The sequence below is a fragment of the Carcharodon carcharias genome, chromosome 2 (assembly GCF_017639515.1).
Source record: "Carcharodon carcharias isolate sCarCar2 chromosome 2, sCarCar2.pri, whole genome shotgun sequence".
NCBI classification, from domain to species: Eukaryota; Metazoa; Chordata; class Chondrichthyes; order Lamniformes; family Lamnidae; genus Carcharodon; species Carcharodon carcharias.
Genome location: NC_054468.1, coordinates 55,524,517 through 55,548,960, shown reverse-complemented (window position 1 = coordinate 55,548,960; position 24,444 = coordinate 55,524,517). Strand labels below are relative to the sequence as shown.

The following is a 24,444-nucleotide window of genomic DNA, read 5'->3' as shown; positions in this document are numbered from 1 at the left end:
GCCCCTCAACCTCGTCCTCTGTCACCGCAGAGGGAGCAGCTGGCCAATGAGTGATTCTGGAAGGAGAAGAGTGTGTGCAACAGTGACTTTCGGGGTCTCATGCGAGCGCATTCCCACACACACACATCCTTCAAGTATCATACTAACCTCAATGTCCTGAGCATATTGAATGCTGCCTGCTGGGGTTCACATTCAGTTGTCCATCTGAGCTGACCTGCATCTCTGCCCACCCACTGATCACATGCCCATGCAGCACCTGATCTCAACAACCACAACTGTCATTTCGTTTTCAATTTGGACGGCATCATCTGGGTTCAATTTTTTGTGGACTCCCCTGTCTTTTCCCCTCCCCCAGTTACCCATTTCCTTTCCCCCACCACAATTGATCCACCTGGCAACACCTTCCGCCTCTTCTCCGTTACCTACCAGCCACAACCCTTTTCCTTCGGGGTTGTCCAGGTGAATGTGCACATTCCCTTCCTTCCCGAAAATCCCACCTCCATCCACATTCACCTCCCCGACCTCCTCCTTCCTACCCTCAGGGTCCGTGTCTGCCTCTGAGTCCCCACCAACCACCCTCGCTGTCTCTTCTACCACTGCCTTCAAACCCTCACCCTCCTAACCTACCACCTCACTCTGCCCTTGGTCATTCTTACCATGCCCTCATACCATGGCAATGCTCGGTTTGTTCCCTAGGAAGCAGTCACGGACCCATCAGACTCCTCCCTCACACATTCACCTGGACATCTCCCCCCTCCAGACCCTTTCCGTCCCTGGAACCCCCTCGGAAATTCTCCCTCCCCCTTTAGTCCTCCTACCCCCAACCCCGGACTCCAGCCCGCCCCCCCCCCCCCCCCGCCCCCCCCCCCCCCACCCCCACCCTCCCCGCTTAGTCCCTCCCCTTCCAACTCCCTCAGACACCTTTACTTCTTCTGTCACCCTTAGTCCTTCCCCCCTCCTGACTTCTTCCTCCAGTCTCACTCCTTCCACCCCTTCCTGGCTCCCTCAGACACGCCCCCTTCTCCTTCCAGCTTTACTCCCTCACCCTTTCCGAATCCTTCTCCATTCTTACTCCTTCTTACCCCCCCAGACTCCCTCCCCTCTCTGCACTCCTTCCTCCCCCCCACACTCTCTGCACTCCTTACCCCCTCCGAACTCCTTCCCTTACACCTTACACCCCCTGGCACACCGACCTCCCCAGTTGCCATCTTCCCTATTACCCCACTCTGCTGTAGTCCCTGCCCCTCCCAACCTCTCCTCCCCCGACACCTTCATTCTCCCTCTCCCAACCTCCTCCCCCTGACACCTTCATTCTCCCCCTCCCAACCTCCTCCCCCGACACCTTCATTCTCCCCCTCCCAACCTCACCCCCAACATCTTCATTCCCCCCTCCCAACCTCACCCAGCCTGATACCTTCATTCCCTCCAACCCAACCTCACCCCCGACACCTTTCCTCCCCCCCTTCCAACCTCACCGCCTCCCCTGCACCCGCACCCCCCCCACCCCCCACCACCCCACCGACACCTCTTCCTCTCCCAGTCGATCCTAGACTACCCCCTCGACCATCATCTGTTGTGAGCAGCAACAGTGACTTTCCAACTTCTGTGAGCTGCTTCGCAACAGAGCCATGTCCAAGAGAATCCACCCTGCATGTCATGGACATTCCTCCAGGATCCTGTTGCTCTCAGCTCCAGCATCTTCTGCTCCTCGGATGTTTGTAACGTGAGCAAGGCCCTGATGGTAAGTCCCGGCTTTAGCACATCACAGTTGTCATAATGTGTTCTGCACCGGCGTGTTTATCCACCAACGTGGGTGGACGACCCAGTGCAGGGGGGAATAAGTCCAGTGGGCAGGCCTTATAATGATATGCTGATGTATTACAATGAGGTTCCCAAAGTCCAATGGTGGGGAATGTGGCCCGCCATCGGTGAGCTGAGTGGACGATCACAAACTGGTTTCACGGCCTCGTGAAACCAATTTTTAACCTTTTCGCAATATTGTCCACTCATGACACTGAACACACCTGATGCCAGTGGGCATGAAAAATCCCGGCCCTGGACAATATTAAGACTTGGGTTGATAAGTGGCAAGTACATTTGTGCCATAGAAGTGCCAGGTAATGATTATCTCCAATGTGAGAATATCCAACCATCTCCTCTTGCAATTGATGGTATTGACGTTACTGAATCACCCACTATGACCATCCTGGGGTTCCCACTGACCAGAAATTGAACTGGACCAGCATATAAATACTGTGGCTACAAGAGCAGGTCAGAGGCTGGAATTCTGCAAAGAGTCACTCGCCTCCTGACTCCCCAAAGCCTGTCCACCATTTAAAAGGCATAAGTTGGGAGTGTGATGAGATAAACTCTCCATCTGCCTGGATGACTGCAGCTCCATTCCATAACAAAGCAGTCACTTTATTGCCACCCCATCCACCAACTTAAACATTCAGTCCCTCCACCACCGATGCACAGTGGCAGCAGTATGTACCATCTACAAGATGCACTGCATCAACTTATCAAACCCATGACCTCTACCACCTAGAAGGACAAGGGCAGATGTATGGGAACACCACCACCTGCAAGTTCCCCTCCAAGCCACACACCATCCTGACTTGAAACTACATTGCCATCCCTTCACTGTCGCTGGGTCAAAATCTTGGAACTCCCTTCTTAATAGCACCGTGGGTGTAACTACACCACATGGAATGGTTCAAGTAGGCTACCCAACAGCACCTTCTCAAGGGCAATTAGGGATGGGCAATAAATGCTGGTCTAGCATGTGGTGCCCACATCCTGTGAACAAATAAATAATAAAGAAGTGTTGATAATGAGGGATTCAGCTATGTGATACCATTGAATGTCAAGGGGCAATGGTTAAATTCTCTCTTGTTGGAGATGGTCATTACCCAGCATTTGTGGCATGATTGTTACTTGCCACTTATCAGCGCAAGCCTAAATGTTCTCCAGGTCTTGCTGCATATGCTGCAATATAGTTTCATATATGCTTCAGTATCCGAGGAGTCAAGAATGGTGCTGAGCATTGTGCAATCATCAGTGAACATTCCCCACTTCTGACCTTATGATGGAGGGAAGGCCATTGATGATGTAGCTGAAGATGGTTGGGCCAAGGACACTAGCCTGAGGAACTCCTGCAGTGATGTCTTGGAACTGAGATTGTTGACCTCCAACAAACACAACCATCTTCCTTTGTGCTAAGGATGACTCAAACTAGTGGAGAGGTTTCCTGTTTCCCATTAACTCCAGTTTTGCTAGGGCTTCTTGGTGCCACACTCAGTCAAATGCTGCCTTGATGTCAAGGGCAGTCACTCTCACCTCACCTGTTGCGTTCAGCTCTTTTTGTCCATGATTGGTACAAGGCTGTAGTGAGGTTAGGAGCTGAAAGGCCCTGATAGAACCCAGACTGAGCATTAGTGAGCAGGTTATTGATATGTAAGTGCCGCTGGCTAGCACTGACGATAACCCATTTCATCACTTTGCTGAGATCAAGAGTAGGCTAATGAGGCAGTAATTGGCTGGGTGTGATTTGTCCAGCATTTTGTGGTCAGGGAGACATGGACAAAAGAGCTGAACACAACAAGTGAGATGAGAGTGACTGTCTTTGACTTCAAAGCAGCATTTGATCGTGTGTCATCAAGAAGCCATAACAAAACTGGAGTCAATGAGAAGCAGGGGAAAACTCTCCACCGGACAGGACATACCTGGGCAACTTTCCATATAGCCAGGTAGATGCCAGAGTTGTAGCTGTCCTGGAACAGCTTGGCTAGGAGTGCCATTTTGTGAAAACGCAGCTGAAGAAGCCTACATATTAATACATAAATTAACTGGGGCCAACTTTCAACTGCCAGTTGCAACTTTTCATATGTAAAATGGGAAGCTAATGATTGAAAATCAGGGTGAGAGGGCACCTCAGCCCATGTTAATGCCAAGGCATATCCTCCTGCAATTTATGAGCACGGAGCTGTTGTATTATGCAAACTGGAGTCGTACGACAGCTGTAAGACCTTGTTTGCAACCTTCAGATACAGATTAATAGATTGGATGGTCTGCCTGCTCCCTCAATTGTACCAACTAGGGGTGTAAACTTCAATGGGTACAGAAAAAAATCCTTATGGAATTCCATTTGTCACTGCCCACCAGACCAAGCTATGCTTTCTATTGCTAAGCAAATGCTTTATCCAACCTGCTTATTTGCCACAAATTCCATTTCTCTTTATCTCTCTCTTTCTTTAGAAGCTTAAGTTTTTGAATTTTATCTGATGTCTTCTGAAATCCAAGTGTATTACACCCACTCAGAGTCTGCTGTGTGCCTTACCCCAGGGGCACTGGCAAAAAAAAAAGGATCTTGTCATGCATAAAGTTATGAGTACAAATCCAAGCTTCACCTCTCCATGCTGTAGTGCACTTGAATATTGAGTACTGTGCCACCTCCTCAGGCCATCTGCTTAAAAACACTGTTTTACAAACACTTACATAACTATACCTCATGAACTATGAATGAACCTCCATTACAGAAGTTTCATTAAAAAATCATTCTACTTAACATTCTGTTTCATGGATGAAGGGTCATTACGTCAAGAATTAAGCCCAAACCACAACATAATGAATTAACACGTGGACCAGAATTTTACGTTGATCGGGAGGGCATGCACTTGACCTGAACGCATGTGAAATTGCTTGAACTGGCGTCAGGTATGCTTCCCAATATCATTGCGCATGCAAGCAATATTGAGGTCCACAGGAATGCGCGGGAGTGGAACCGACAACTGAAGGGCCCATTAAGGCCATTAAAAAGCCTATTGTCCTTGATTTTACATTGCCCGTGCAATTTTGCACTCAGCACACGGGCAAAACAGGCAGGCAGGCAGCCCATTTTTAACGATTTGTCATCTAAGGGTGGGATAAAAAGGGTCTGGAGCACTGACATTGTGAGTAGCGAGGAGTTTAGGAGATAGTTTGCTACTGGTTGCTTAGTGAAACCTGACAGCTTTATCTCTGTTTTAAGCTTCAGCCTTTGCTTTGTAAGCCTTCACTTCAGGGCTTATTGGTGTTTCCAATGCCCCGAAGGATTTATAGCGTGTGGACCCTTCCAGTAACAAGACAGTCTTTTGTTTCTCTGGAAATGGGGATTGTGTACTCTTCTGATGGAAGCTTCACTAAGGAGGACGAAAGGGGCAGAAGGGAGGGGAGGCCAAATGTCTGCAGGCAGCGGCCAAGGGAGCGCCGTGGGAGGAGAGGTGCAGGCACAAGGGGCGCCACAGAAGATGTCACTATCCTGCTGCCAGGGTTTACAGGCAGCGATGCAGCTACCTCAACATGTCATAGGTGCTATGTCGAAGGAGGCTTTGCCTCTTCAGGAAGACTGTGAACTCCATTTGTCAGACGATTGGGACAGAGATCACCTCCAACTGTATGGGTGGACACTCCATGCCAGTGGCTCTGAAGGTCACAATGGCCCTCAACTTCTATGCCTCTGGCTCTTTCCAGGGGTCAGTGGGGGATCTGTGTGGAGTGTCCCAAACGGCTGTCCACAGTTGCATCAAGCTAGTGATAGAAGCTCTGTTCAGGCGAGTAATAACATTTATTCATTTCCGTAAGGACGAGCCCAGACAGGCTGAGCAAGCCAGAGGCTTTGCTGCAATTGCTGGGTTCCTCCACATCCAGGGTGCCATCGGCTGCACACATGTAGCCATCAAGACGCCAGCAGGTGAGTCGGGTGCCTTCGTCAACAGGAAGGGCTTCCACTCCATGAAGGTGCAGATAGTGTATGATCACAGGATGCTGATTCTACAAGTCTGTGCAAGGTGCCCTGGCAGCTCCCAAGATGCATACATCCTCCAACACTCATAGGTGCCAAGGCTGTTCACTGCTCCAGCTTGGGTGGATGGCTGCTGGGTGACAAGGGCTATCCATCGAAAAGGTGGCTTATGACGCCTCTCTGGCACCCAAGAACAGAAGCAGAGCATAAGTATAATAGGAGTCATGCCTCCACAAGGGCGGTGATTGAGGGGACCATCGATGTGCTGAAGATGAGATTCAGGTGCCTGGACCATTCAGGGTGAGGGAGCACTACAATATCCTCCAGAGTGTGTGACTCATAGTGGTTGCATGATGTGCTCTCCACAATCTGGCACGGCAAGGGGGGACCCACTGGAGGAAGAGGATCTTGAGGCAGCTCCACAGGCCACAGCGGATGACTCCAGTGATGGGTCAGAAGAGGAGTCTGGGGAAGAACACAGTGAGGATATGCAAGCAGACTGCTGGAGCCTTCAGGGAGGCAGGTTCTCCAGGGAAGCCTTGATTCAGTACACCTTCAGCTCGGCCGCCAAGGTACTGCTTCCACCTCATGCCAGGGGCACCTCGTTACCGGATGTTTGAAATGACCTGTTCCATTGAACCCAAAGTCCACTCAGTGCCTGTGCAATAAAGTTTAGAGCCACTCACATCCAGCATGAGATATTGGCATGCCCTGCACCTACAAAACAAGAGAAGCATACTCAGGCCAGTAACACAAAAGCAAAATTTATAACAATGTTGGCACTCACAGAAAATGAACATGATAATATATGGTGTTAATAATGACATCAGTAAACAAATTAACAAAACATGGCAGAACAGAAGGGCACCTGTCAAAAATCCCTCTTGTGCTCATGGTGCAGTGAGTGCTGCGTATTGGTGACCATCCCCCTTGCTGGCAGTGGCATTGGAGGCAGTCTGCTGACTGCGCTGTCCTGTTGGCCTTGATGACCTTGGCAGTTGTCCTCTGGCCAGTGGAGCCTATGCAGGCCCAACCTGAGAGGGAGAGTTCAGCACCACGGTTGGGCACTCCTCATTCATCGCGGCCTCATCAGATGCCATGGTCATGGCAGAGGGTTGCAGGTGCCGCTGCTATCATCCAGAGTGCCCTGACAGGAGCTCCCAGAGATACAAGCAGCTCGTATGCTGAAGTCTGTACCTCCCTGCTCGCCGTTGATGGACAGGCACCCAGCAGAGATACTAGGTGCTTTATCCATCGCTCATACTGAGGTCCCTGCCTGTGTGAGGGCTTACAGGTCCGAGCACAACCCCTGGAACCCGATTCTGTTCCTGGAGCTGCCTCTCCATGAGTGTTGGCACTTTCTCAATGGAGGAAGCAGTGCACTCGGTGCTGAGGATCAACCCAGTACTCATGCTCTGCATAGACTCCTCCATGACATAGCTCATAGCATGCAAACCCTCAGAAATCTCTGCCAGATCCTCCTGCACATCCTGCTGGACACTCAGCATCTGCCACCTAATAGACGACTTCAGAGACTTGCCACCTGCTTTGGACTCAGCATGGTCCTGATCTCTGGCAGTCCTCCGGCTGCTGGTGCCTTGGGCACTCTCAGCCTCCAACAGCTCCTCATGTGTGTGTGCCGCGCCCTCCCCACTGTGCACTAACATTGTAGCCAATGATTTAACGACCACTTAGGTGCTTATATCTGTGCTGGTACTTGGAGCAGAGAGGGGGTGTGAGCAGGTGCATTTGATGGGCACTGGTCCTCAGGTGTCAAGTGTGGATCCTGCACTCATTTGCTGGATGGCAATTCTAGGGAAGGAAAACAACATGTCATTAGTATTAGTCATCATTCTGTCACTATGCATGCTCGGCGGGCTGGTGAGACGATGAAGATCTGCATCATGGTGCCATCATCTTTCAGTGATATTGGGGACTCCGGGTTTGAGGTTTCCATTACAGATGAGACAACACAACAACGTTTATACACTGCAACACACTCACATCTGTGCACTGCACTTCTACCTTCGTCAGAGACCCCTGCCTATCCACGACAAGTAGAATGAGCTGGGTGCCAGCACTCCATCTCTAAGGCACCCATCTCATTCCTCATCAATATGAGCAGGTTTGGGGGACCTCCACCTGTCCATGACCTCTCGATGTTGTTATGGCTTCTCTTCTCCTGAAAGGACAGAGCAGCATTGATTAATCCGCTGTTTACCTGCAGCACCACTGCAGCCTGGCCAAACCCACCTGTGGAACACCTTGAAAGGCACATCTGAGTCAGAGCCCTCAAGCCACAAAGCAATCAGGCCAAGTAGCCAGAGTTCACCACCTTGGCCAGCACTGATATCATTGACAGTTGGAACTCAGATTCTTACACCCCTGAGCACCACGGGGAGACAGCCAGCCATTAAAACTTCTCCACACAAGGTCCATGTCAACTCGGTACTCACTCCTGTCAAGTGCAGCAGATTGTTGAACCTTTTGCAGCACTGCACCCATGTATGCTGCACAACATCATGGCTGCTGACCTGGGCTTCCACCTCTGCCCATGCTTTCTTGGTCAGATGTGGTGGCCTCCTCTTGCCATCCTTACAGTTGAGGGTGACCTCCTCCATGACGATTCCCAGGCACTCATCTGAGAACCAGGGGGGTTGAGTGCCCACAGGGCTTGCCATTGCACTGGCGTGCCCAGCAGGTGCAGATGCCATTACAGCTCAAAAAAAATGTTTTGTCAAACAACTGCAAAGCTACAAAGTGTCCCCCCTGGCAGCCTTCAGGGAGCTGCCTCTGCTGCTTTATAATGCCCCAGAGGGTCGCAATTGGACCCGAAGCCCAGCAGGCTCCTGCGCTCACCCAGCCCTTCCACCCATTGAGAAGATGCGTTTCACACTGGGTGACCCTGAATTTGCCACCCAGCGTGAAATCGCATTGGAAACACAATCTCACCAGGGAGCAGATTATATGTCCTCTTCTGGGCCCACTGACTTGTTACACACACCAAGTGTGAATGTCAGGCCATAAACTATGGGATGATTTTAACTTCCAGCAGGAAACATGTCAAGGGGGAAAAGTGGCTTTCAGCCCATGGAAAACTCAACAGCCAGGGACCACCTGCCAAGTTTGGAGATGGGAGTTTTGAAAATATCTTAATACATGAGGAGGGGTATTTCAGGGCAGGAGGCCTAAACTTGCTTTGTGGATCCCAGAAATGCAATTCTTCACAATGGAAAGTCAAAATAAACTTTTTAATGACCTCTTCTGCTTCCCACCCTCTTCGGACAGTTTTCACCTGGTAGGAAAACTATAATGGCAACTGTTCGGGCTGGAGTTCAAATTTCAGTTAGGACCCGATGGCATCACCGGACCACATCTATATATTTAAGGAAGGGCATCACCAGCTTTGGATGGTCGGATTAGCTGTCTATCAAGAAATACCAGTTAAGGATCAGCAATGGCATGCCTCTGGCTTCTGCAGTCATCCTGTAGATTTTAACTTCTTTCCAGAAACCTGGCAGCTACCGTTAAATTCCCGCTATATTTGTTTTAAAATTGACAATTTATTTAAGCACTTGGGTAAGTCCACTTTATGTTGTTTAGTGTTTCTCCTTGTTTTAACACAACTAGCTCATAATTACTGTTATCTTAATATCATACTTAAAGAAATAGATTTAATATTCCATAAATAGAAAAAGTAACAAATGGTGACTTGTTTTTGCTTCTTACTGTAATTAAAGTCATTGGTTGTAAAGACAAGCTGAGTAAGTATGTTGTCACAGCCCCTTAATAGTTTGGTTAATTAATGTACAGGAAAAACATTGATTAGTAGGTTTGCTTAATCACCATGGCAAATGGAAAGGAACAAATTAATCAAATAAAACCATGACCTTATCTTAAGTCAAATAGTAAATCTACTTATTAATGTGGAAATGGAGGCACTTGATGAAGTCCAAACCTGTGATCTGATGTCCTGACAGCAGCTGACTGAGAACCAATGACATTAACGTTACAGGTTGGAGTACTTTACTCCAAAAGTTAACATACAGGTACAACAAGCAATTAGGAAGGCCAATGGCACGTTGGCCTTTATTGCAAGAGGATTGGAGTACAGAATAAAGGATTCCTGCTAGAATTTAGGTGACGGTTTAGGTGAGGCCACATCTGGAATACTGTGTGCAGTTTTGGTCTCCGCATTTAAGGAAAGATATACTTGCATTGGAGGTGGTACAACGAAGGCTCACCAAATTGGCCCCTGGGATGAGTGGGATGGTCCTATGATGAGAAGCTGAGCAAATTAGGTCTATTTTCTGTTAGAAGAATGAGAAGCGATCTCATTGAAATGTACAAGATTCTCAAGGAGCTTGATAGGGAGGACGCTGAGAGATTGTTTCCACGGGTTGGGGAATCTAAAATTCGGGGCACAGATTCAGGATAAGGGGACAGTTATTTAGGACTGAGATGAGGGGAAATTACTTCACTCAAAAGGTTGTGAATCTTTAGAATTCTCTCTCCCAGAGGGTTGTGGATGCTCCATCACTGAATATATTTAAGGCTAGGAGAGACAGATTTGTCTCAGGGAATCAAGGGATATGGGGAGCAGGGAAAGAAATGGAGGTGAAGCCCATGATCGTATTGAATGGCCGAGCAGGCTCAACGGGCCATATGGTGTACTCCTGCTCCTATTTCTTGTGTTCTTGTGTTACAGCACTCAGAAAATTCATTAATGCATCTGCTGGTACTCAATGAACACCTAAGTCCCTAATGTGAATAACATGCAAAACTACAGCAAGGTTGTTTGAACACTGCTGCTAGTAATTAACGCTCTTTGGTAAACAGATAATTCTCATTTATTCTGATGGCCTGGAACTAATAACTAATTTCTAAAAGAATTATACAGAAAAAAAATCTCCCCTAGCTGACCTTCACTTCACCACCCTCAGTAAATTTCATCTAATTGAAAATACTGCTGCTCGTACCTTATTTCACACCAAGTCTGCTCATCCATTACGCTTTATTCTCATATTGGCTCTTGGTGCCCCAGTGCCTTAAAATTCAGAATTCCTATCACAATGTTTAAATCCTTCCATGGTCTTCTCTCCCCCTAATCCTCTGTAAATTCCTCCAGCCTTACAAACCCTCTCTGAACTAGCCTTTAGTGCATCTGCTCTGCCCCTTTCCCTGCACCATTCCTAGTCCTGCCTTTAGTCGTTTAGACCACGTTTCCACAATTACCTCTCTAAGCCCCTCTGCTTTACCACACCTTTCTCATCTTTTATGGCCTCCTTAATATCCACTTCTTTGATCAAACATGTTGGTCACTCTTTCTCAGCTCTGTTTTTTGGTTTAGTCTCCATTTATTCCTCATCCCTCTGTGATGCACCTTGTTTTTTTGCCCCCAGATTTAGGACACCATATAAATGTAAGTTGATGTCATTAGCTAGTAGTAGAGGTTTTTTTTATCCATTGTGTATGTTAATGATGCTATGGGGGGTGTGTCCCTGGAGGTTTAGTGGCTTTTCAATCTCCTTGGGTAGATGGAGGTCGCAAATGAAATTTAAAGTATTTCCAACAGGAAATCTGACCCTTGCTTGGTGTCTTGCAAAATGGAATCATCAGTAAATGAATCCCACCACATCGCAAGTCATAGTTCAGAACTTACATCCAGCATCCTCCACAGCACAGCTCTTTGGAATACTAATAAGTTGGACCACAGAGGCACCACTATATTTATTTTCATGTTAAATATTATGTAAGCCTTAAAAACAGAATTCTGAATTTCATTCTGGTAGGAGACACACTGTTAATCTCAAGTTACATTTTACTCATTCATGGAAATAAAAATCGGGATCCACCAACAATGGCAATGAGTGAACTGCCACTGTTCATAGGACAGATAGTGTTAGAAATTAGCAACATGCCTAATATATATAATTAGCTTGAAACAGAAAGGGATAGGTTAGTGCTATAAGTTTAGTTTTACTGGAAACTGCTTAAACTGTTGTTTCCCTGGAAGCAAACACTGGTGGAATGATTATTCTTAGGTGTTGACAACTGTAGCTAGGCTGAAAAGGTACCATTGTCAAATGAGGGCTCTGTAATAGTGGGAGGGCAATAGGATAGATGTTTAAAATAAATAACCATACTGCAAAGATGTGTTAGGTTTTTCGGTTAACCTTGCTTAATTAAGATGCTTGCTGAAATGTGAAAGTTAGTTAGGGCATGGAAGTAAAATAGACTTTACTTTAGTGAACAACCCTATGATTCAATAGTCTGATAAGGAATTAGACCACTTAGATCGGATAGCCATTTTGAATAGCTCATTAAGAGGCCTTATGAACAACTTTAGGCTGAAAACCTGAACAATGGGTTAGTTGGAGGCCAGAGATGAGATGGAAGGGAGTTATAAAACCAATCATGGCGAATTTCCGATGATGAGATAAGGAAAGGTGATGTAACAAACCTAGTCAATCAAGGACAGAAGGTATGTGCAAAGGCTCAAGAAGCAATTGGCAGCTGGATGACATTAGGCTGAGCTTTTACCCATGGTTTAGACTAAGAACTTTATATAACATCGGGCATTTTGTAATAAAAGATATCTTTATAGGGCAATCAGGCCCTGAAAATAATAAATAATCTATCCAGGGCCACCCCTGAAAAAGACTTTGGGAGGTTTCAGAGCAGTGGGCAGTGCTGAGGAACTCCCATGGGTACATGCTAACACTCTTGGGTAGTTTGAGAAGTCGTGAAGACATGAAGCACCAAGAGAAGAGAAAGATGAAAGAAAGAAAAAGTGCTTTGCACATGTCAACATTCTGCCTGACCAGGGCAGGTTTTTGCCACTTGTCATTGTTGTATGTTTTTGCTGTACAACTAGTGCATTATATCCCATCTTAAACTCTGATTAAACTCAACATAATCAGCATATTGGTTGCAGTCAATCCTGGTTGATTAGATGGTTGATAACAAATTTTGCTTAAATTAAAATATCAAGAAATAGGAAAGATTAAAATTACAATTACAGCAGTATTTTTGGGTAAACACAAAAAGGCAATAATCCGTTCTCGAGTTGAAAAGATAGGTCAAAATGGCATTGGAACATCAATACAACTTTGCATGTACAGGCTCATTTGATATTTACATTAAACACATTTGATTTCCAGGCATCACAAGTATCAAGGATCATTTTAAAAAATTCAGCGAGTGAGCTTTAGAGGAGGAAGGGAGAAACTCATCAAACTAAAGTGATTCCATAGCACCCCCTTTATTTACATAGGTATGCCTGGTCTTAAGTTTACCAACCAAATGTTAAATGTTCTGCTAGTACTCGGCAGACAGGAGATTAAATAAAGTGAGCACTGCTAAAATGAGAAGAGTTTGTGGGTGACAGTTCAGTTCTTTTAGTATTAACTGGTAGTTCTGCATAATAAACTCAAATGCCAATAAAAATAAATGGTAAATGCCAAAGCTATTCATCACCTGAAGCAAATCAAGAGAGTAAATAAGCCATGGAAGAAATCTAATTTACTTCCCAATTTCACATTTTGGTACTGGATTCTTGCGAGCTCTGCAGTGTCCCTGAGGCATGCTTGTTAATGGAGAGAACTGCAACTGCATAAAAGCAAAAAACTGAGGATGCTGGAAATCTGAAACAAAAACAAAAATACCTGGAAAAACTCAGCAGGTCTGACAGCAAATGTGGAGAAGAATACAGTTAACGTTTCGAGTTCGTATGACTCTTCACCAGAACTGCAACTGCAGTTGGCCAAATGTTCCAAGTTTCTGCACCACTGGTGGGGCCTTGCATGCAGCAAGCTGCTGTTAAGAAAATTGTGGGTGCAATACCTGCAATTTTAGTGCGATTGGAATCCATGACTTGAAAACAAGATGTGACCTGTTGGTCCTGATAATAACAGGCAGACAGGAAAGTTGTGGGATCGGGGAGGTCCTGCCCAATTTAACAACAGGATCTGATTTGACAGAAATTCTGTTTCCCAGCTGTAACCAGCCAGATTGAAGGTTGGCTAGCTCTTGGACAAGTAGGCCTGAGGCTCCAGGCTGCAACAGGGTATCTGGCAAAAACAAGGGTAACTCAATGGATGGTCAGATCAATGGAGATGGGGAACGGGTCAATCACATAATGGAGAGGGCCAGGCAAATGGCAGAGGGGTCAGTCGGATTGCACAGTCAAGCTTTTTACCGGTTTGTTGGGAAGTGGGGGAAAACACTGCTGCTCCTCCTGGCCCACCAGCAGTGCTGTAAAGGCACTTATGGACCTGGCCCTTCATGTATCTCTTCAACTTCCAACTAAGGTGCAAATTAATCCAAATGTTCATTCTTCATGACCATTGTACAGCTCAGTATATATTTCATTTGGTCATTCAATGCATGCTGGTAAAAGATTGAAGCTTTTGTTCCATTGCAAACACATCAGATTGCATTTATTATCCTAGTTGTCCAAATGCAGTAATTATTTATAAATTAAAAGAAAATCACAGCAAGTCCTATCTGCTAGTAACATCCATGTGACCTATCAGTGAAGGAAGAATGCACAGAGATGTGAACATGTCTGGGAAGAGGGGTACAACTGATAGAATGGGAGGAAGAGAAAACAAAACAGACCCAAACTGAGTAATAAAAGTATTACCTCCAGCCCTTTTTTTTGATGATGTTTCCAAGTAAGACCTCTGCCCTGAAACAATATTAAATAGATCAGAATTAATGTCATAACATGCAGCAGCCATTGTTACATCAGCACATGCCAAATAGAGTAAAAATACAAATGGCACCAATGGGACTTGTTATATTTGACTACCTGGTCAATGCATAACACAACAGGAGGAATCCTTGGGTAACAGTCACTGGATATTTATTAGAAAATGTTTAACACAAATGTTTAAAACCACAAAATTCATTTTTAGTGTAGGAAACCTTGATGATTCAAAAGATTTGTCCAATGTGTGCTGTTCTTCTGAGATAATGCAAAGAACACTTTGAAAAATAAGAAGAATTGAACTTTCATTGGTAGCTTATTCAGAAAGTGCTGTGAAAGAAATGTACTGAAGGAAGCTCAAAAGGGTTCATTAGTTATACTTCCAGATTACAACTGAGTGTCAACCAGTTCTTGAAACTTGTTTAAAAGAGGTTTAGTTCCATAATAAATTAATCATTCTGAGTCTTTTGAAAGGAGCCTTGTCAGAGTCTCTTTTCTTCCGGGTGCTAGACATATAGGTAAACAACTAGCCATTCGGTGCGAAAATTAAACATTTAAATTAATGGTTCAGCCTGTGGAGCAGTGGGGCTTGATAATTCAAGCACTATTCCCAGCCCAGTTGTAATAATCACCTGTTCCAGCCTGAAAGGATCCAGATGCATAAAAGTTCATCACCACATTCATTATCACATCCATTGGCAATACCATCCTCATCCTGTTTGGAGTTTGCAGTTGTGGCTGCAACAGGTGGCAGATTTCAGGGAGGACATCCTTTATGAAATGGAGACATCTGACACGCTGTTCCTTGCTGTGGTTCAGGTAGAAGAATTGCCTCTGAACACCTTATCTCAATATGGCTTCCTGCTGAGAGGTCTTCTCTCCCTCCTCTCTCTCTCTTTGAGCAACTTGTCCTGCTCTGTATCACTCCTGCTTATTTTCCCTGCTATGCTGTAGCCCAAGGGGATATACATTAATGCCTGGGAGCAAGTAGTTTGCGCAGAATCTTTGAAGTCATGACCAAGGCCTTCAAGCACGTTCCACACCCTGTCCTATATTACCATTATATGCTGATTGGCATCACCATCTGCCTACTCTGCATTGTTGTGCTGGTCACTCCCTGAGCACACCAGCAACCTCATTAAAATGGCATCCAGTGTGGCTAGCACCAGAATTTCGTACTCATGCTGCAGTGTAGAGGAAAAACAGCATTCGTAGCACCAATAAAACAGGTGCTAAGGAGCTCAATTTCACAGCCAAAAATCTGTTAGTTGACTGGTTGTAGTATAGTTTAGGTAGTTGCAGATAACAGTTTTAATATTGTTGTCCTGTAGCAGTAAGCTATAGGAGAACTTTTATAAACAGTGCTTTCTCTGTTCAGTACTATCCAGAAAAAAGCATCCCTGATGCAAACATGAAATTTAAGTTCAGTGAATCAAGTTCCATAAGCTTCCATTAAGTAGTGTTTTTGATGCAACTACAACACTGAGCAAGAACTTCGCCTAATTATTCATATATTCAGTGCTTGGTGACAGGTAGGTTTCATTTTAATGAATGCTGCCAGTTAGCAGTCTAACCTTTGCACACCAATTATTTCTCTTCATACTTCTTCAAGAGGAATCTCATTTCTGGCGATGTACTTTCAATGTAACGTACCCCATCACCTAATTAACTATTCTACTAGGCAGGACAATAATGAAATAACTTTTTAAAAAAAAATCAACCTCGGTTGTGAGCATTGCAGGCAAGGCTGACATTTATTACTGATCCCTAGCTGTCATGAGAAGCTGGTGGTGGGCCTTCTTCTTGAACCACTGTCATAGATGCTCCCACAAATGTTTTAGGTAAGGAGGCTTTGTAGCAAGTTGCTAGGCAACTTGAGTGCCCACCACATTGGTGTGGGAGTGGAGTCACAAGTAAGTCAGACTGTGTAAGGACAGCAGGTTTCATTCTCTAAAATATTTTATTGGATTTTTTTTACATGACAATCCAAAATTATCATGGTCACGTGTTACTGATACTAGCTTTTTATTTCCAGATTTTTAAAACTGAATTCGAATTCTCAAACTGCCTTGGTTGGATTTGGTCTCTGGGTTATTCCAGTGACATAACCACAACATACCCACAATAGAAAGTGTTTACATTGAATGTACCAGGTCCCCAGGAATTGATGTTTTCTTTTAAATATGAAATCAGTTTGCATTATTTTAGGTCCAACATTTAAAGTGCTAGAATAAAAACTTGGCCTAAACTTGGTTGCCATGTATTCTAACTCAGTTGCATCAGTTGCATGTCAAAAAAATGCCCCATCCAAAGGATGAAAACCTGACACTGCCAAGCTCTCTGTAACCACAATGCCAACTGCTCAATATGGAATTGATGAAGGCCACAAAGACCAATTTTAACTCTATTTGTCCGGTGAAGACCAGGCAGACAGGCAGTAAGATGGCCTTACTCCCACTATAGCTGCAAGGATCCTGCATTCCCTCTGATTTTAACCTGCTCCCCTGAGTAGGTAGCAAGGACACCCTCCCAAAGTCAGCGAGGTCTATTGTTCAATATGCATGTTGGGTCTCAATGATGTTAAATGCAATCATAACTCAGGCATGAACAAGGGAGCTGCTGTGGGTTTCCCATCAGGCCAAGCTGGACAAAAGAAGATCAGCCCCAGCAGAGGTAAAAGTAAATGCATTAACTCCCTATGTTGGGCCAGGAAAGCTTCCCTGACAAGGCAACTTTAGCATTCCCCCGCCCCGGACCTCCCTTTCGTGAGTGCAAGAAACCTTCGGAACCTAATCCTGTCACCCACCTTGTAGTCAATTGATGTTCCACTGCTTTGGGTGAGAAGACAGTGAATGGGTTTTAAAGGAGGCCTGACTGATTGTGCTGCAGACCTGTGGAAATTAACTCGCTAGTGCAATTTCCCACTGGCAGTTAAAATGAGCAGGAGTTTAAATATTGTAAATCATGTCCAAGTAATCAATAGGAATCTACACACTTGGGACAGAACAACAACAAATTCTGGTGAGCAAGTTATTTACTTAGGAATATTCAGTAGATTTTGTTTGATCTGTAGCATTATGCCTGCAGTGGAGAAACATGAGGTGATTTTCAAATTCCAGCCTTCTTGCCAGAAAAACAAACACTGAAGGGAATATTTGCTTGTCCCACTGATACCCAAGGCCCAGCAGATGCGATTTTGAGGTGAATGAGTGAGCAGCCTGCATTACTGTTTCCAGCAGGAAACTTTTTTTTATGCATTCACGGGATGTGGGCTTCCCTGGCTGGACCAGCATTTATTGCCCATCCCTAGTTGCCCTTGAGAAGGTGGTGGTGAGCTGTTTTCTTGAACCGCTGCAGTCCCTGTGGTGTATGTACACCCCCAGTGCTGTTAGGGAGGAACTTCCAGGATTTTGACCCAGCAACCATGAAGCAACTGCGATATAGTGCCAAGTCAAGATGATGAATGGCTTGGAGGAGAACTTGCGGTTAGTGGTGTTCCCATGCATCTGTTGTCTTTATCCTTCTAGGTGGTAGCGGTCGTAGGTTTGGAAGGTGCTGTCTAAGGAGCCTTTGTGAATTCCTGCAAATGGTGCACACTGCTGCCACTGTGCACCAGTGGTGGAGGGAGTGAATGTTTGTGGGTGGGGTGCCAACCAAGTGGGTCACTTTGTCCTGGTTGGTGTTGAGCTCTTTCAGTGTTGTTGGAGCTGCACTCTTTCAGGCAATTGGGGAGTATTCCATCACATTCCAGACTTGTCCCTTATAAATGGTGGACAGGCTTTGAGGAGTCAGGAGGTGAATTACTCAGCGCAGGATGCCTAGCCTCTGAACTGCTCTTGTAGTCACAGTATTTATTTGGCTAGTCCAGTTCCGTTTCTGGTCAATGGTAACCCCCAGGATGTTGATAATGGGGGATTCAGTGATGGTAATGTCATTGAATGTCAAAGGGTGATGGTTAGATTCTCGCTTGTTGGAAATGGTCATTGCTTGGCACTTGTGTGGCATGAATGTTACTTGCCATTTGTCAGCCCAAGCCTGGATATTGTCTAGGTCTTTCTGCATTTGGAAATGGATGGCTTCAGTATCTGAGGAGTCAAGAATGGTGTTGAACATTGTGCAATCATCAGCAAACATCCCCACTTCTGACGATGGAAGGAAGGTCATTGATGAAGCAGCTGAAGATGGTTGGGCCTAGGACACCACCCTGAGGAACTCCTGCAGTGATATCCTGGAGCTGAGATGACTGACCTCCAACAACCACAACCATCTTCCTTTGTGCTAGGTATGACTCCCACCAGCGGAGAATTTTCCCCCTACTTCCCACTGACTCCTCGATGCTACACTCAGTCAAATGATGCCTTGATGTCAAGGGCAGTCACTCTCACCTCACCTCCTGAGGTCTGTAAATATGAAAATTGGGGTCCTATGCTAATAATAGGACCCTGTTTGTAATTCTTCATGCACAAGTGAGCACAGCATCCTCCATGTATATTTGGCCCAATTGAACCAGGTACAATGTAGCTTACCAATCAGTCCTCAAAGGAACCACTGGAATTAACTCAAAAAGTGCTCCTCCTGGACTCACAGGAGACTGAAGCCTCCTGTTAGGCCATGATAGAATCCCCCACCACTCCCCCAATCTCAATCACCCCTACAGCCCTGATTATCTCCATTCTCAAGGCCTGATCTGCTTGCTTGCTCAGCCTGGACGTCATCTGATATCCTATTGTATAATTAACCTGCAGCCTGGGTAGCTGTTTGGTCGCTACAACTCACAAAGGTATTTAAATGAGGCTTAAACCAAAATTAATTTGTGACTAGATTTGGACAGCCAGTTCAGTCTCATATCTAATTTGGGTATGATTTGTGAGTGCACCCACAAAGTCCAATGCTGTATCGGAAACCTGGATGCTAGTTGAAGTAATAGCTGTTTTACTAGTATCCCAAGGCTCACTAATCTAAACTAAATTCTGTGCTTGATTTACTGTTGCCAGTCGTGAATAGTTCAGACTCTGGCTATTTAAGGCCAGGTAGTGTATTTAAAATTTAAATTGAATTCTTAGGGATCTATTAGGGATTCATGTCTAATCAAGGACAATCAGATTACAATTAATAATCTACCTATTAGCATGAAATTCACATTCCAATACAGAAATCTGTCTAGTTTGACAGATGTTCTGTCTGCAGGCATTAAAAATTTTAGAACAATGGAGTCCTGGTCATAGTGAGATCTCATTAAACTGAGAAAGTTCATTTTCAGTCCAAAATATGTTAGAACCTCCTGAACTACTAGATCAATTTAAAAGTTGAACTATCTTTGCAGTGAGGACGTGGCATTATTCACCTGGCACCTACCGATCCAATAAGCCATGGTTCATTCACATACCCTATCAATGGGGCAACAATGGTTTTATCACTGGTGAATCACAATGGGGGGAATCGTCTCAGATTTGCACTAAGTGCAGTAGTGGGTATGAAAAAAGTTGCTTTACCCACCAGTCGCAATGGTGGGTTTTCACACCATATCATCTGCATCCCGCCTCATTAATTATGCAGCCAGAGGAAACATGCCATCTTGCTGGCGGGCGACTTTCAATTGGCCCACCACATCTTTACCTCACAGCTTCCTCACACCGGACACCATATTTAAACTGCAGCAACGCGCACACTTCTCAATCCTTGCAGCCCAGGGCTGCTCCAGTGAAGACGTCGCCCTGAAAACTAAGAATAGTTCAGTGGCCTCCTTTTGGAGGCCTGCTGTGATGTCCACCACCCCCACTCTGTCCACAGGAGGTCCAGCAATCTCAGCACTCCAGCTTGGGAGATGGTGGCAGTGGTGGTCAGTGCGAATGCTGCATAGAAAAGGTTGGCCATCCAGTGCAGAAAGATGATGAAGGATCTCATTCATGCCACCAGACTAAGGCAACCATCTCATCACTCTAAACTCTCATACTCAAGACAATCACACATTTACTGGCAGCTCACTCACTGCCAGCTCAAGGGACATCACCACTCACTCACACACACACTCATATTTCCATCTGGTCTCATCTCCTCTGGAGACTGCTGCCACATCCCTCACCATCTTGAGGACACTTGCACTGATCAACATGTGCCCCCACACATACCTTGGTTTTTCCCCCTTCCCCAGAACAGCTCTTGCCCTGTAGCCTCTTCCCTTACCTGAGGCCACTTCTTCCCCTTCCCCAAGCAAGCCCTAGCCCTTCAGCCATTGAAAAGCCATCCCCGCCTTACAGCTGCTCTGGTAGGTAGAGACCTGCCTGTGAACCCCCTTGAAAGTGATGCGGTGCTGCCTGTGAAGCTTGGTGCTGATGACCACGAGTACTGCCTGAAGCAAGATAGGCAAACAAACCTTGAAGTCCTGAGCAAAGTGCAATTTGAGAGGTGCACATTGCTTATGTACAGTTGCAAAACATATCAGTATGGTGATAATCCAGCGTTGGATGATGATTCAGGCGAGCAGAGCTGACAATGAGACACTGAAGTATTGAAATTAGGTTCCCAACATGCAGCAGCTGGAAACGCAGCGCATCACTGATGGGTGGAGCAGATGGTTGTAAACTGTGTTCACGACGATGTAAAACCAATTTTTGGTCTTCTTGCCACATTGTCCGCTCACACCTTCAAAGACACCTGCCGCCAATGGGACTGGACAATTTTGCTCAATATAGCATCATTTTCTGGTCTATGTCATTTTTAATCAAAGGGGCCAGGGAGAAACAATCATTTCAGACTGCAAGTATTTTAATGAGTCATTATAGTTACCAGAACAATTATGCACAGGTTGTGCAAAAATGTTAAAATGCTGCACATATAGAAAATAAGCATCCAAAAGTAAAGTGTAAGTTTCAGAAACACATACAAAAGTATTTTGTATAAAGGGGAAAATAGGAAAAAAATTCATTGTCAGAAAAGTTTTGAAAGTCTAGCCCTGGGTTTTAAATAACTGCTTAACAATAAAATCTCAAATATAAGAATTTGATATAACCTAAGTCATTTGGTGACAGTGGCTGTTCTATTTTGGTACAGTGCACAGTCTCAGAGAATAAGGCAATTCACTTACTTGCCAGCTGCGTACACTTCTGCCGTATCAAACAGATTTATTCCATGTTCATAGGCAATTGTCATTAGCTGCTCGGCCACCTGTAAATACAAAATATAAAAGACAGCTGAGCTGTGCAGTTCTGAAACATTTGACTACTCTGTCTTAGGCCCATGTTTTCCATTCTTCTTTCAGCACTTCTCTTCAAGCATGGGATTATATTTCCTGTCCAATGGCCCTCGGCAGTAATATGCTTGGCAATATCTGAAGTTTGGTTGCCACTTTCTATAAAAAGGAGGCAGCATACCTGAGAGAGCATGTAACATCATCCGTTTAGCCTTTCCCAATTGTCCTAATGTGTACTTGATTGTTTGATATTATATAAGTTGGACTTAAATTCTGGAACTGGCTACAAATATAAAAATGTAACACTACAGCCAACTTGTTCTCTTACGTGGTAAAACAAGAAACTACAATCAGTAAATTATTATAATAACTTCGCCAATATCAGGTATAGGTCACTAAAGTCTTGCTTGACATTCCTCCAGACATGCTTGAAACCAAGATGGAAACCTTGGTCAGAATTTTTCAAAAAGGTAAGTAGGTCCAACACTGTGATCTAAAACAGGGCCTGACCCCATGCAGGCAGGCAGCATCCCTGGACAGCATGTTACTAGCCTCAGACAACTGAGAGGCAGCTGCTGGGACTGCCATCCAATTGAGGATGGAGACCTGCCTCCAGAGCTGTCAGAGGGCCAGCAGCTCCTCAGCATCACCGATAGAGGTGGACACTGCTGAGGCTGTAGGAAGGAGAGGGCAGCTCCAAGCTGAAGCATTCTGAAAGGCAAGGCATGTTTTTTATTTAGTGTATCGGGGGCGGGCAGGCAGGCAGGCTCTGGTGATCTAGGGGTTGCACTCTGCAGCGGCAGTGCCATAGCTGTGGGGGCAGCCATTGCCTCCCTGTGGGGGTGGTGGGTGCCTGGAGTGGCCATAAAGGAGGGATCCTCTGCCAGGACCTCACTGTGAGGCTGTTAGGATATACCTGGCAGTCTCCCCACATGGTGATGCCCCTCCAGAAAGTGGCCAATAACTGGTCAATTAATTGACTTAATTGGCCCGCTTCTACCCCCAATACCTTCCACCACCATGTTATGAGGTCTCCCGCCTCCCAACCCATCTCCAGAGGAACTGGTCAAATCCAGTCCCTTATTTAAAAAATTAGTGTTTTCCTCAGTTACTTTTATTTTGAGCATCCATCATGCCAATCTCTCTCCAGGATATTTGAGGTAGATAACTGCAAACTATCAGACCATTTTATCCTGAATCAATAAAGACTGAAAGTTATAACGTGCAATTGCGGATTCCTTTTTTTTTTAGCATTTTCAATGCAGGCTTTGCTTTCATTCTTTACACATTTTCTTGTTTTGTAAAATTTTCTACACCGAGTTCAATCATAAAACGCTAACAGCGTGTATCTTAGTGCCTTGACATAGTTGTTTATTTGCCCAAGGGTCTAACCTAATGTTTATTGGCTGTCTCAAGGTCTGCTGGACAAGTTTGAGAGCAGCTTTATCTTGAGTAGTAATCACAGCAGAACACCATGGCCAGAATTTTACACTCCCCCGACCCCGGGTAGTTTTTAGGCCAGGGGAAATGTGAAATTGCAAGGGCCAGTTTCCCTCCGGATTCCCGTCCACTCCAATCTCGCAGCCATTTTACACTGGGACAGGCAAGGCCTCGGACAGGAAACCCACCCTTCACAGAATCAGAATCACAGAATCACACATTTGCAGAAGAGGCCCTTTGGCCCATCAAGTCTGCACCGACACGTGAGAAACACCTGACCTACCTACCTAATCCCATTTACCAGCACTTGGCCTATAGCCTTGAATGTTATGATGTGCCAGGTGCTCATCCAGGTACTTTTTAAAGGATGTGAGACAACCTGCCTCCACCACCCTCCCAGGCAGCGCATTCCAGATCGTCACCACCCTCTGGGTAAAAAAGTTTTTCTTCACATCCCCCCCAAACCTCCTGCCCCTCACCTTGAACTTATGCCTACTCGTGACTGACCCTTCAACTAAGGGGAATAGCTGCTCCCTATCCACCCTGTCCATGCCCCCATAATCTTGTACACCTCGATCAGGTCACCCCTCAGTCTTCTCTGCTCCAATGAAAACCCCAAATCTATCCAACCTCTCTTCATAACTTAAATGTGTCATCCTAGGCAACATCCTGGTGAATCTCCTCTGCACCCCCTCCAGTGCAATCGCATCCTTCCTATAATGTGGCAACCAGAACGGCACACTGTACTCCAGCTGTGGCCTCACCAAGGTTCTATACAACTCCAACATGACCCCCCTACTTTTGTAATCTATGCCTCTATTGCTAAAGGCAAGTGTCCCATGTGCCTTTTTCACCACCCCACTAACATGCCCCTCCGCCTTCAGAGATCTATGGACACACACGCCAAGGTCACTTTGTTCCTCAGAACTTCCTAGTGTCATGCCATTCATTGAATACTTCCTTGTCAAATTACTCCTTCCAAAGTGTATCACCTCATACTTTTCAGAGTTAAATTCCATCTGCCACTTATCTGTCCATTTGACCATCCCGTCTATATCTTCCTGTAGCCCAAGACACTCAACCTTACTGTTAACCACCCAGCCAATCTTTGTGTCATCCACAAACTTACTAATCCTACCCTCCACATAGTCATCTATGTCATTTATATAAATGACAAATAATAGGGGACCCAGCACAGATCCCTGTGGTACGCCACTGGACACTGGCTTCCAGTCAGTGAGGCATCTTTCTGTCATCACCCTCTGTCTCCTACTACTAAGCCAGTTTTGAATCCACCTTATCAAATTACCTGTATCCCAT

At 45.5% G+C, this 24,444-nt stretch overlaps 1 protein-coding gene across 2 annotated transcripts in view; it reads right to left on the bottom strand.

The window, feature by feature from the left end:
- The window catches only part of kcnab1a (potassium voltage-gated channel subfamily A regulatory beta subunit 1a), a 395,251-nt gene that overhangs the window by 81,762 nt on the left and 289,045 nt on the right, over positions 1–24,444 (bottom strand). For both annotated transcript variants that reach the window (XM_041212026.1, XM_041212016.1), the window contains 2 exons: positions 21,580–21,659; positions 14,430–14,474 (listed from right to left, as the gene is read on the bottom strand). In XM_041212026.1, coding sequence (XP_041067960.1) covers positions 14,430–14,474; positions 21,580–21,659 — 125 coding nt within the window. The remainder of the gene's footprint in view (positions 1–14,429; positions 14,475–21,579; positions 21,660–24,444) is intronic.